The 14260-nt window shown below is 42.2% G+C and overlaps 2 protein-coding genes across 3 annotated transcripts in view; one reads left to right on the top strand and one right to left on the bottom strand.

Annotated features, from left to right (window-relative positions):
* The window catches only part of LOC127517251 (major histocompatibility complex class I-related gene protein-like), a 163815-nt gene that overhangs the window by 36274 nt on the left and 113281 nt on the right, over positions 1–14260 (bottom strand). The window lies entirely within an intron of this gene.
* Positions 2987–7689, top strand: LOC127517250 (hereditary hemochromatosis protein homolog). 2 transcript variants are annotated; one of them, XM_051902607.1, is made up of 8 exons: positions 2987–3177; positions 3590–3865; positions 5436–5711; positions 5884–6174; positions 6404–6526; positions 6656–6700; positions 6804–6829; positions 7222–7689. In XM_051902607.1, exons 1-7 carry the CDS (start codon positions 3132–3134, stop codon positions 6824–6826), a joined length of 1080 nt encoding a protein of 359 aa, XP_051758567.1. In that variant the 5' UTR covers positions 2987–3131; the 3' UTR covers positions 6827–6829; positions 7222–7689. The 2 variants fall into 2 exon arrangements, with proteins under 2 accessions (XP_051758567.1, XP_051758568.1); XM_051902608.1 differs by lacking the exon at positions 2987–3177 and having other exon boundaries at positions 3728–3865; positions 4022–5711; positions 7222–7687.

Genomic DNA, 14260 nt, shown 5'->3' with positions numbered 1-14260 from the left:
AGAAAATTTGGACTAAACTGCTCAATTAATATAGATTAGTTTTAAGATCTCTTTATGAACTTTTTGAAGCCCTAAAGTTTCAGTTGCGAAGGCAGTTTTTGGAGGGACAGAAAGCTCTGAGATTTCATCAAAAAGATCTTCATTTGTGTTCTGAAGATGAATGAAAGTCTTACTGATTTGGAACAACATGAGGGTGAGTAAATACTGACAGAATTTTCATTTTTGGGTGAACTAACCCTTTAAGCAAGGACAACTAGATATTCTGCCAAAAATGCATCTGCGTGTGTTCAGTCAGTGATTAGAATGTAAACGTACATCACATGTCAATCTCATAGTGCTATAAGACAGTGACTGCCTCACCTAAATTTATGGTCAGGAGCCGCTACATACTCACGAGTGAATAGTCTATTAATATCTATTCAATTAGTTACTTTTGTGTGTTTACATCATCTACTTATTAAATACAGACAAATGTCTGGCTACTATAGTGTAATGTGTGTGTGTTTTAATTGACAAAACCACTAAACATTTGATTTGGATATGCTCTTCGGCCTTTGTTATGCAAGGCTTGAAAATTGCTTTACCATAAATATCCTTCATGTCACTTTTGTATTTTTTCTATTTTTGCATGTATGCTATATTGTATCCTACTTTTTTCAATGTGTTGCCTTTTCTACTTTTATAGTTTATCAATATAACAAAAACTGTAGGCTCTATGAACTCATCAAATCAGAAAAAGAATTTTCACTTTAGTGAAAACCTTGAAAACCTAAGAAAACTAGTCATCCTGTTTTAGAGATACACTGTATTTTGTATTCTAACTTTGTGTAACTGCGACATTCTCATTTAGGTTCATATTCCAGGACATCACAGATTCAGTACATCTCTACTCCAAGTGAGTATTTTCTTTTTTCTTTTTTATTGAGAAATCTTTACATGCCTACAAACATTTTGTTAATTTTTATAAACATTTAATATCATAAAATTTAAAAAATAATTAAAAATGACGAGAAAACTATTCATGTTTTTTTCAGCTTCAGTGAAAGATGCAACATGATAAATGAGCCTGAATAGTAGAATGTAGTATTCAAAAGTAGTATACAGTACGTCTCCCAAAATGTCTCACCGGGTTTGCAGGCTTTCTTATCGGAGACTCTGTAGATAATTTCAGAAAGGACAACGTTCATCTGACTATTAGCGAATAAACCCTCTAAATGGCATGCAGAACCTGATTTCACCAAGTGCAACATGTTTCTGGATCAAGAGCTTTGTTGATCCTGGAACAACATTCCAATCAAATGGCACATAGCTCAGAGGATGCATTCAGAACAAGACTGGATAAACAAAGACATGATTTGTTTTGTTCTCAGATTAAAAATGCTTAGATAATGAACAAACTATCTAATGTCTCTCTGTCACATTAGTTTTTGTGCTATATGTATCACTTTAGTGTACATTTATAGGTACGTTTATTTTCTATACCCATATTCTTGATGTATTTCTTAGTCTAATTCATTTTATTTTAGTCATTTCTATTCTATTTAGTTGATGCTTTGCGCTAGGTTCCTCCCTAGTTCATACACTTTAAAAAATAAAAATTTTGAGTAAAATTCATGTAAGTAAATGTATTCACTGAACTTGAAGTGTGAAGTTTCACTTACATTTTGTTTACAAAAATAATTTAAATAATAATAATATAAAATAAATATAAAATAATTTGGCATGTTGAATAAAACTTTACAATAGTGCCATCTACTTCCTGAGGACATCTGACAAATGCTTCATGGCAATTCTTTCTTTCAATATTTCTGAAATTTGTTAGTTTCACTCTCCTTTTGAGGCAAAGCACATCTAGAAAAGTTGTGGTTGCTAACAGGAATTTGACTTTAAAGAGTCCTGTACAAATAAAAAATAAACTGAAAATGTAAAAACAAGATAAAAAGATTACTGACATACAGTTCACAATAAAGGGGAGCTAACTGCCAAATGCCTGCAACACTAAACAGTGACCCATAGACATTTATTAAACTTCTGAAAATTCTAAATATTACAGCACAATCCAGTATGTTATGTAATATATAGTGTGGGCCTATTTAAGCAACACAATTTATGTACGGGGATGTAAATGTTATTGTAAGAGCTTTGGATGAAGTGTATAGTTACAATCCATTGTTACCAAGCAAAACAGTACAAGAAAGTGCCATGACAATACCATGGCCAGTACCATGGTGAGCCTATTCACAGGTAAACACAATATGAATATATTATCATTATAAGTAATAATAATCTATTTAATAATCGAGGTATATCGTTACTGGATATCGTCACTGTACCACACTTAGAGATTTTGGGGGAGGAAAATATTTGGTGTATTTGTGACTTAAGGTTGACACTAATTGTTATCATAAGAGTATATGCTTTAATTTAAATATTTCAGTAGTTTTATTTTGGTGCCCGAGACCCTGAACTGGTATGCAGTTTATGTCTGGCACAGATATTTTACTGTAGATGAAGTTAAAAGACTGGAAAGTAAGCAGAAACAGGATTGTAAAATCATACTTGGTCAAGGGTTATTCAGAGTACTCATGGCATTCTTGAATTGGGCACTTAAGAGTCACACTCAATTATGTCTTGACTTTGCCAGAAAGTTATTTAGCCGCCTAATGTGAGACTGTGGCGATGGAAACCTTTATGACATAGCCATGCTTACTACTGTCTCATTGTAGCATTTAATGCTGAGGAGCCTACAAGCTTGAAAAGGACACAGCCTTGCTAGGATGCAGCTATTTAAGGAGCCCCAAATAAATAATCTCTAATCCTGAAAAAAAGTAATCTGTATAACTTAATGTTTTACTTTGTACAATAATTGAAAATGTAAATCGATCAAGATAAAAGAATGTCTTATGTAAGACATTCTTTTAGACTATGATCAACTCCACCCCCGTCCCACACACCTTGTTTCTATCTCACTCAGAGTGTAAAAAAAGATTACAAAGTAAATAAAAGGTTTTACATTCTCTTCCGTGTTGAGAAAGTGACAGATACACTTTGAAAGGCTTCCAATGAAAATCAGATAAGAAACACAACTCCTGTACCATTTTCTGAATCACAAGGATTTATTATTTGAGAGAATGCTCATTGTGTGTATGTTGTCACTTTTGGCAGTCGTTAACGCAGGTAAGTTACTGCTATGATTTTTCTTTCAACATATTTTATGCACGGTCAGTTTTAAGAATCAAGTCTTTCTTTTAGAACATATTGGGATATTTTGCTAACAGAATGGTTAAGTTGTGTAAGCAAATGAGAGGAAAAAAAACGCTAAAACACGATTTTTGTTAGGATGTAGGGGTTGTTTCAGCATTGTGTAGGCAATCAGTATTATGATTGGCATGAACATCAATAATAACTTTAGAATCGGCTGAGGGGCGGGACTTGCGCATATCTAGTTTGGGTGGAAAAATCACTGCCATTAACATAAATAAAAACTATTTATGGTGTTTCGTTTTTGACATTTCTGTAGATGATTGCAGGAATAATACAGTATATGTACAGTAATAGTATGAAGTCACACTATTGCATGCTTGTCCAGGTGTATCCACAGGTTCTCACTCACTGATGGCTTTGGCAACATATATAGTTGGACAGACACCATTTCCAGAGTTTACTGTTGTGGTGATGTTGGATGATCTGCAAATAGCATATTATGACTCAATCACATGGAAAGTTGTCTATCGAACTAACAGCGATTCACAGTACTATGATGAAGAGCAAAGTGATGGTGGTGTTATATTTCAATATATATATAACAACCTGAAACGTCAAGCAGTTTATCTTAAGGATCAATTAAATGACACGGATCACACAGGTTGGTTCATGCAACAGATTGATAATACCACACAATACGTTACTAACAAATTACAGCATTTTGTTTTTTGTTTATGCATGTATGTACACTGATCAGGCATAACATTATGACCACCTTTCTTATATTGTGTTTGTCCCCCTTTTGCTGCCAAAACAGCCCTGACCCATCGAGGCATGGACTCCATTAGACCTCTGAAGGTGTGCTGTGGTATCTGGCACCAAGATGTTAGCAGCAGATCCTTTAAGTCCTGTAAGTTGTGAAGTGGGGCCTCCATGGATCGGACTTGTTTGTTCAGCACATCCCATAGACGCTCGATTGTATTGAGATCTGGGAAATTTGGAGGCCAAGTCAACACCTCAAACTCGTTGTTGTGCTCCTCAAACCATTCCTGAACCATTTTTGCTTTGTGGCAGGGCGCATTATCCTGTTGAAAGAGGCCACAGCCACCAGGAAATACCGTTTCCATGAAAGGGTATACATGGTCTGCAGCAATGCTTAGGTAGGTGGTATGTGTCAAAGTAACATCCACATGGATGGCAGGACCCAAGGTTTCCCAGCAGAACATTTCCCAAAGCATCACATTGCCTCCGCCGGCTTGCCTTCTTCCCATAGTGCATCCATGGTGCCATGTATTCTCCAGGTAAGCGAGACACGCACCTGGCCATCCACGTGATGTAAAAGAAAACTGGATTCATCAGACCAGGCTACTGTCTTCCATTGCTCCGTGGTCCAGTTCTGATGCTCACGTTTCCACTGTTGGCACTTTCGGAGGTAGACAGGCATCAGCATGGGCACCCTGACTGGTCTGCAGCTATGCAGCCCCATACGCAACAAACTGTGATGCACTGTGTATTCTGACACCTTTCTATCAGAACCAGCATTAACTTTTTGAGCAATTTGAGCTACAGTAGCTTGTCTTTTGGATCGGACCACACGGGCCCCACATGCATCAATGAGCCTTGGCCACCCATGACCCTGTCGCCGGTTCACCACTGTTCCTTCTTTGGACCACTTTTGATAGATACTGACCACTGCAGACCGGGAACATCCCACAAGAGCTGCAGTTTTGGAGATGCTCTGACCCAGTCGTCTAGCCATCACAATTTGTCCCTTGTCAAAATCGCTCAAATCCTTATGCTTGCCCATTTTTTCTGCTTCTAACACATCAACTTTGAGGACAAAATGTTCACTTGCTGCCTAATATGAGATGAAGAGAATAATCAGTGTTATTCACTTCACCTGTCAGTGGTCATAATAGGCCCGTTCGAGATGCATCGGTGCTGCGCAAATCGATCAGTGTATGACATCAAAGTACCGCGAGAGCGATTCAAAAGCATAAGGAGTCGTATGCTCTCTAAAACGCTCTTGCAGTACTTTGATGTCATCCGCTGATCGGACTGGGCAGTGCTGATGAATCTCGAACAAGCCTAAAGTTATGCTTGATCAGTGTAAAGCTTTAATGTAGAAGTGAAAAAGCTACATGTACAAGAGATAGAAAGAATGCTCAATTCTCCACATCTTATATGTAAGTCAGTAAGTCTTAATTCAGTTTCTTTTCATTTATCTACAGGTGTACATGTTCATCAGAGGCTTGTTGGGTGTGAATTACTGAACAATGATAAACCAGGTCTACTGAAGTCATGGGATGCTTTTGATCAACTAAATACAGAGGAATTCTCCTTTAATGCAGAAAAAAATGAAATGCAAGTGAAAATGCCATGGATGCCATGGAGCCAACAAGAATGGCATAATAAAAAGTTTCTGCATGAATACATTTATCAACCTATTTGCATTAAAACACTACGGAGGTTCCTGAATATGGAAAAGAACAAGGTGATGAGAAAAGGTGAGAAAATCAACCTGATTAACTTTGGATAGCATAACTATGACTCACACAGCACAGCAGTGCTGACAGAAAATGCATCTGTCTTCAAATGCTTTATGAATCATAAATTATTTATTCCAATCAATGAACCCAACAGTTTAACAACAGTAACACTTCCCTTTCTTTTTTCTAGTGAAACCCAGAGTCAGACTTATATGGAAGACACTCACAGACTCTCAAGGGCTTCAGATCAGCTGTCTGGCCACTGGTTTTTACCCCCGTCACATTAACCTGACTCTGTTCAGAGATGGTCAGCCTGTGGATGATGATCAGATCACAGGAGGAGAGATTCTTCCCAACGGAGACGGAACTTACCAGATGAGGAAGAGTTTGATGATCAGCGCAGAAGAACTACGTGAAAGACATAAATACAACTGTACAATGAAGCACCTCAATCTGGACAACAAACTGGACATTACATTTGGTAATGAAAAACTAATAAATCTATCAAACAAAACCGGACAACAAATTAGATTCAAGATACTTTATTACCATTCTATATAATACAATAAAATTCAGTATATCAAGCATTAGAAAAAGCAACAATACTATTAGATGTTTTACTGACTTTATTTAACTTTCTTTTCCAGTTGTTTATCTCACTATTGTTGATAATATTTTAAATTATTATTATTATTTTTAATTCATTTCAGATGTGGATGAATCTGACCCTGGATCCATTAGTCTGTCTGTAGTTATCAGTGTGCTGGTGTTAATGTGTGTGGCTGTTCTCATCATACCTGCACTCATTATAAAGAGGAAGAGATGTTCTGCTGGTAAATGTTTTGTAAACTCAATTAGGAAAAGAAACCAAACATCAGTTCCTTTAGATACTCTTTTAAAGTTCACCCCATGCAGTTACATGCTTCTAGTGATCTTTGTTTAACTGTGCCATTGTTATTCAGGACGAGGCTCTGAGACGTCAAAGAGTGATTACTCCCTTACTCCATGTAAGTACACTATGTTTAATGAAGTAATATGAATTCACCAATATGTTCATTTTAAGGTTAGTATTGGAGATGACAACCAAAATATTTTTTTTCTTTATTTCAGCTTCCACGCAAGATGAAACATGAAAAGTGAGCATAAATGGGCCTATATTAAATTCAAACTTAAAATTAAAAAGCCTTAGCATTTGCTCAAAGATACCATCAGGTTTTGTTCTGATAATGACCATCAAGTGATATTTGATTAAAACGACAAAGGAATGTAATATATTAACAATACAATAACAGATAGTGTACAGTATGCAACATAAAAATTAAGCCTGTTTGGCTGTTTTTTTTTTATTGTCGTTGTTTTGCTGGTCCAAGATGATCTGTTTTATTATTCTGCTGTTCTGTACTGTACATGCAGAACAACTTTTACCTTTAGAAAATTGTGATATTTATTTAGCATTTTGCTGTAACATTAGGTAAGTAACAAATATACAATTGTTTCTGAAAGGCTATTTGCATGTTCTCTATTGCAGTGGTTCTCAAGGCCCCGTTGTCCAAGACAATATCAAAGATCCTTTCTCTGGTGACTGACCAGACTGACTACTGTGAACTCATACAGACTGCTGACTCTATAATCAGAATTTCTTGTGACATAGTGTAGAAAGATTCAGAAAGGAGACACTCATCATTCAGACTTTATACATTAATAAAATTAGACATTCATATAATTAACTGCTTGATAAATACTTTTGTAAACAGATATAGTCAGTTCTTTTTTGTATAGTGAATATGTCATCTCTTGAACTGTTTTAACTTTTTAAAGCATTGTAGATTTATATGGTTGAATAAAATGTTGCATTAGAATAATCTACTTTGTGTCTGTTATGTTATGAAAGCTTTTCCTTTCAGTGTCATGGGAGATTGTGTCCTACATAAACACCTGACACACCTAGTGCTACTGACACAGCTTAGGACTCAAAATTCAGTTTTCACTTTCCTGTTGAGACAAAGCACATCTAGCATGTAAAAGTTAATTATTAAAAAAAGTGACTAACAAAGACCTTTGGGTGTAGCTCAATCAGCTCCCTAGATCAGTAGTCAGGGCACTGATCAGGGAGTCGGCCACATTCATTTTCATGATATACTGATTCACGACCTAGGGAGCTAGGGAGCTGATTAAGACGCAGGGCTTGTCTGGTAAATGAGAAGTACATGAAAATAGTCATAAAACAGATGAATGGCATTTACAGGTCAAGGGGAGCTAACTGCAAGGGGAGCTAACTGCAATCATGTGGATACACTCAAGCATAAATCACTCTGTCATTAATCCAAGCACTTAAACTAAAAATGTATTGTACACATCATGTACACATCATCATCTAGGACACTATAAAGACTCTCACTTCCCTAACATCATTGTCTGGTCTCGTCTTACGTACCTGGACTCCTTACCTGCTACTCACCTGAGTTTCCCGTGTCTCCATCCTGTCGTCTTCCGTCTCCAGTTCTCCGTTCCACGTCTATTCCTTCACCTGCAAAGACAAACTTCTGTTATTCCATCAGCTAAGTGACTGTTCTGAAAGTGCTTGTTCATTGACTCACCTGCATCCACCGTTTACCTGTGTTCGTGCCTCTGTCAAATAAACATCTGTGTTAACTTACCCCTCTGCCTCTGTCTGTGTCCTGACAGAAGACCAGACCTAATGCAGAGCACCTCGGACACAGGCGGGGACTACAACAGTCATCCACAAACACTTCACCTACAGTCCCAGCAGATCTCGTGCACGCCGTCTGCCAAGCACTCCTTCACCCAGCACGCGCTGCTTATTCTCCAGCTGCCTCTGTCAGTCCCATGGCCCGACCAGCGACATTCTCCGGCGCGGCAGAGGATTGCAGTGGGTTTCTCCTCCAGTGTTCCCTCTATCTGGAAACCAAGTCACAACTCTTCTCATCCGAGCGCGCCCGAGTGGCGTTCGTAATCTCACTGCTCTCTGGACGAGCGCTGCAATGGGCTCAACCCCTCTGGGAATCCAACGTCCCAGTAACAGCCACCATCGCCGCCTTCTTCAATCACTTCCGGGAGGTGTTCAGACAAAGTACCGCCGAACTCTCTGTACACGACCAAATCTTCAATTTACGTCAAGGTGATGAATCTGTGAGTATGTATGCCCTCCAATTTCGTACACCAGCGGCCGCTAGTGGCTGGAACGAAACGGCCCTGATAACAGCCTTTCGCCAGGGCTTGAATCCTCCGTAAAACAGTTAATGGTCGTGTACGATGATACTATGGGGCTGGAAAACCTGATCCAAAAAACCATCCGTGTTGCTCAGCGCTATTCAGCACCACTGCCAATCTTCTGCCCACCACACCATCGGTCGCCCTTCCAGCACCAGAATCAATGCAGATTGATTCCTATCGCCTGACTCGTGTGGAGCATCAGAGAAGAATTCAACAACATCTCTGTTTGTACTGTGGGGGAGAGGACCATGTCATCGCTGCCTGTCCCATCCGACCACCACGCCCAGCGGTGAGTACAATCCAATTGCCCGCTCGTATTGCACCTCTCACCAGAACCGCTGTACAAATCCTAAACTCTCACGCCTGTGTTTCAGCGCAAGCCCTCACTGACTCTGGCTCCGCAGGGAACTTCATCAGCAACCACATTCTCCAGAAACTAAACGTACGTCGTAAACGCTGCCAACATCGCATCGGCTGTCTTCACACGGAGGAGATCACATTTATGGTGCTGGAAGGATCCACCGCGGACATCATCCTGGGATGCCCCTGGCTCACACAACATCAACCGGACATCCAGTGAAACACGGGTGAGATCCTCAAGTGGAGTGACGAATGTTTCCAGAACTGTTTATCTCCTATCATAAAGTCTTCTTTGAATCTCCGATCTTCTTCCTCCGACTCCAACGTCCTTCCTATCCTCTCGACCTCCATTGAAAGTCCTGAAACTAACCTCCAAGTGGAAATTCCTCCTGAATACCAGGCGTTCCAGGATGTGTTCAGCAAGCGGTTGGCAACGCAACTACCACCTCATCGGCCATGAGACTGTCCTATTGACCTGCTGCCTGGGGCTACTCTACCCAAGGGTAGGGTTTACCCATTGTCCATCCTGGAGCAGAAGGCCATGGAGGAGTACGTTCAGGAGGCATTAAAACAACGTTTCATCCGACCATCGACATTCCCTGCCGCTTCAAGCTTCTTCTTCGTGGCCAAGAAGGACGGAGGCTTGAGGCCGTGCATCGACTACTGTCACCTGAACTCCCAGACGGTAAAGTTCAGCTATCCCCTTCCTCTGGTCCCGGCGGCTCTGGAGCAGCTATGGGGAGCTCGTATCTTCTCCATGCTGGACCTGCGGAGTGTGTATAACCTCATTCGTATACGCCGGGGGGATGAGTGGAAAACTGCCTTCATTACACCGTCTGGACACTATGAGTACCGGGTTATGCCATATGGCCTGTCCAACTCTCCCTCCGTATTCCAGAACTACATGAATGAGGTGTTCCGGGAGTTCCTCCACCGGTTTGTAGTGGTCTACATAGATGACATCCTCATTTACTCCTGGAACCAGGCCGAACATCACCAACACATCTCCCAGGTCCTCAAGAAGCTACGTCAACACCATCTATACCTCAAGCTGGAGAAGTGCGAGTTCCATACCACCTCCGTGCATTTCCTGGGCTATGTCATTGACCAACATGGCATCCAGATGGACCAGAGGAAGGTGGAAACCATCCGCAACTGGCCATTACCCACTACCGTTAAGGAGTTACAACATTTCCTGGGGTTTGCAAATTTTTATCATCGCTTCATCCACAACTACAATCTTCTCAGTGCACCCCTCACCTCGCTCATCAAAGGCCGGCCCAAGTCTCTGTCCTGGACTCCATCTGCCTGAGAAGCCTTCCTCTCCGCTCCGATCCTGGTCCATCCGAACCTTGACCTCCCGTTCGTCGTCGAAGTCGACGCCTCATCCACCGGGGTCAGAGAGGTGTTGTCACAGCGGCATCCACCACGACTCCATCCTTGTGCCTTCTTCTCCAAAAAGCTATCCCCGGTGGAGCAAAACTACGACATCAGGAACAGAGAGCTGCTTGCCATCAAGTTAGCTTTGAAGGAATGGAGACACTGGCTGGAGAGAGCAAACCATGAGTACCTCCGAGAAGCAAAGAGACTAAACTCTCGCCAAGCCCGCTGGGCCCTGTAGTGAATTTTACTCCATTCACCGGTGACGTAGTGGTTTTTGATCACGTGTCACTTAAGGTGTGGTTATGAGTGTATCAGATGGCCCCTCCCCCCTTTTGTAATACGGGGCACCAGTTAAGAATATGTACAATCTTAACAATGTAAGAACACTCCAAAAGAGCTGTTCAATAATTCAGAATTAACATAAACTGGAGGGAGTCGGTCAACTGATTTATCTGAAAGATTTGCGAGAGTCTGATCAACTAGTAGAGTCTTTGACCATCAACACAAGGAAGACACAGTTATAATAAAATCAATGAAATTTATTAACAATAGACATGCAAGAGTAAATACCACAACGTTTAATAATGAAATAATGAATATGCACTTCTAAAAGATAGTAAAATAATAATCAAAGCAGAATACTGAATTAAATCAAAGAAACAAATAAATGAAGTGAACACAGAATGGATAAATGCAATGCTGTTGAACTGAATGTAGAATGGAAGAGAACTGTATGGGAATGCTTCTTATGGAAGCCACCTAATGGCTCTGGTAAAATGGTGATAAATAATTGCTTATTTATCATTCAACAAATAATATCCCTATTATTTGTAACAAGCTGACCTCAAGTAACTGTTATCTAAACAGGTTAGAAAAACATATGCTGCATGTATAAACTAATGCCAAGGTCTCTAGAAAGAGGTTTGGTAAGTTTATATTTACGTTCCACACAGTCGGGTGATCAATCCGGTAGCAGAGACGTCTTCCACTGATGATGCAGGCTGCGTGCAGTGGGAGGGCGCGGAGTTGCGATCCAGTAGTCGTGCCACGCTGGGCTGGAGGATGCTAAACTTCGGTTGTGCCAAGAGGGTCCTTTAGGATGGACTGGGCAGCTGGGTCAGATGAATCTTCACAGGTTCCTTTGCAGGCTGGCTGCGTCGCTGAGGAGCCGTGTGGTACAGGCAATGTCTGCCAATGCAGAGGTCCTTTACGGACTGGGCTGCGCTGCTGTAGGAGCCGTAAGGGTCAGATGAAGTCCCTCAATGCTGGGGCCCTTTTGCAGCTAGAGTGCAGCTAAAAGCAATGTAAAAGGTTTTGCTCGCGAAAGCTTCACCTTAACCATCTTGTAGTCTCTTTCCTCGTCAGGTCAGAAACTCAGGACGTGGGGCGTCTGTTAATGTCTCCTTCCCCATCGAGCTGGAAACGCAGAACAAGGGTGTGTCTACCCGGGGGACATATTTATCCCTTTCTAATGAGGAGGAGATTGAAATGTGGCGCCTTGCCGATCCTGGAGTGTGATTGGCCACTGTTATCTGAAGCAACCCCGGTGTTGCCCACCCTAATGTGGAACTCATTTGCATAGCATAAAGTACAGTGTTAAAATGGTGTCTTTAACATTTTACCCATGCATTATTTCTTTACCAAACCTCTTTCAAATTATTAAAGGCATCGTAGGGAACAGATAGACACCAAACACAATATGAAATGATTAAATCATCGTCCATGCATTTGTTTATCTGTTAACAGGACTGTCCCATGACCTGTTGTTTTAACAGTCAGTGACCATTAACATAAACTGTGCTTTGCGTGAAGACGGAGTGGATGTGATGCAGTTTCAATCAAATTAAGACCTCCAAACATAGGTATGAATGGATTTAGATAGATCTCTGTGGCCTCTCTTTATTTCAGTCACTGCTGCTCCATCCAGGGAGTCCTGAAGGAATTTATATGGCAGTCCTTGCCTAAATCTTAGAAATGAGTTTGGTGGTTAGAGTCAATGTGTCGTCCAATGAGAAGTCCTCTCCTTGGTTTTGGTGGGTGCAGAAGGTTCCCCTTCCTGCTCTGGAAGAGGTGTCTGGTAGTTGTCCTAACATCTTATCTGATGTTGCTGAACATTTGTTTATGTTTATTCACCAAAGATCCAATCACAGTGTGGCACATCTTCTTACACACCAGCAGTTAGAGAGGGGCCCTGTCGTAAACTGGTCCCTGGAATGCCATCTTAACTGTTGTTCACAACAGCCCTCTTCCTCACTAGATTCAACTTCACAGTCTCCTACCGTCCTGGAACCAAGAATTGCAAGGCAGATGCCTTATCTCATCTGTATCAACCCGATCCAGAGAGCTCTGATCCTGAACCCGTCCTCCCTCCAGCCATGATTGTCAGCCCTATCCAGTGGTCCATCAACCAAAGCATTTCCCAAGCTAACCGCTCCGAACCAGCTCCGCCGGGAGGTCCTGAGGGGCTTCTCTATGTTACACCAGGCTTGTAAACTCATACCCCTCAAGGGCTTTCCCATTGCTTTTGAAACCGCCGAAGCCTTGTTCCACAATGTATTCCGACATTTCGGCATTCCTGAGGACATCGTCTCCGGCTGTGGACCACAGTTCATTTCCTGAGTGTGGCAAGCCTTCTTTAAGCTCCTAGGATTGTCAGTCAGCCTGTCATCTGGATACCACCCACAGACCAACGGCCAGACTGAGCGCAAGATCCAGGAGATCGGGAGATGCCTGAGGTTATATTGCTACCACAACCAGGACAGCTAGAGCCAGTTCCTGCTCTGGGCGGAGTATGCCCAGAATTCCCTCCGGCAGACCACCACAGGGCTCACCCCGTTCCAATGTATCCTGGGCTACCAACCACCTCTCTTCCCCTGGTTGGGTGAGCCCTCAGAGGTTCCAGCTGTCAACCACTGATTCCAGCAGAGCGAGAGAGTGTGGGACTCAGCTCATGTCAATCTCCAGCAGGCAGTTCGGAGACACAAGAGGCATGCCAACGCCAGAAGGGGCCCCACTCCTCGTTACCAACCTGGCCAGAAGGTGTGGCTCTCGACGCGGGAAATTCCGCAAGCTGAGTCCCCGGTACATAGGTCCATTCACCATACAGAGGCAGCTCAACGAGGTCACCTACCGTCTCAACCTCCCTGCACAGTACCGAATCTCACCTTCATTTCATGTCTCCCTGTTGAAACCCCACACTGAACCCATGTCCTCTCCTTCCACAGATCCTGGTGATGATGTGGTACCTCCTCCTCTCGACATCGCTGAAGAAGAGACCATCTACCGGGTACAGGCGACGGAGTCCCCAGATTGAATAGCTCGTCGACTGGGAGGAGTATTGCCCAGAAGAACGTTCCTGGGTCAACCGTCACGACATCCTCGACCCCTCACTCCTCACACAATTCCATGCTGAACATCCGGACCGCCCTGCTCCCCGGGGTCGAGGTAGACCCCGTCGTTGTCGCCCCATCCGGTCATCAGGAGCCTGGGGTACTGTCACAGAGTCACAGCCAACACCCACCAACGCATCGTCACCAGATCTCCACGCTCCACCCACTCGCTCACAGTCTCCCGAGTACTAATCACCTGCA

Source organism: Ctenopharyngodon idella, chromosome 8 (assembly GCF_019924925.1).
Source record: "Ctenopharyngodon idella isolate HZGC_01 chromosome 8, HZGC01, whole genome shotgun sequence".
NCBI lineage: Eukaryota > Metazoa > Chordata > Actinopteri > Cypriniformes > Xenocyprididae > Ctenopharyngodon > Ctenopharyngodon idella.
Note: the sequence above shows the minus strand (reverse complement) of the source record. Positions and strands in the feature narration are given on the sequence as shown.

Coding starts and splice junctions, on each gene's coding strand:
- LOC127517250 (XM_051902607.1), top strand. CDS start 3,132: ATGCTCATTGTGTGTATGTTGTCACTTTTGGCAGTCGTTAACGCAG. Junction 3,178..3,589: donor TTTGGCAGTCGTTAACGCAG/GTAAGTTACTGC, acceptor ATGCTTGTCCAG/GTGTATCCACAGGTTCTCAC. Junction 3,866..5,435: donor AAATGACACGGATCACACAG/GTTGGTTCATGC, acceptor ATTTATCTACAG/GTGTACATGTTCATCAGAGG.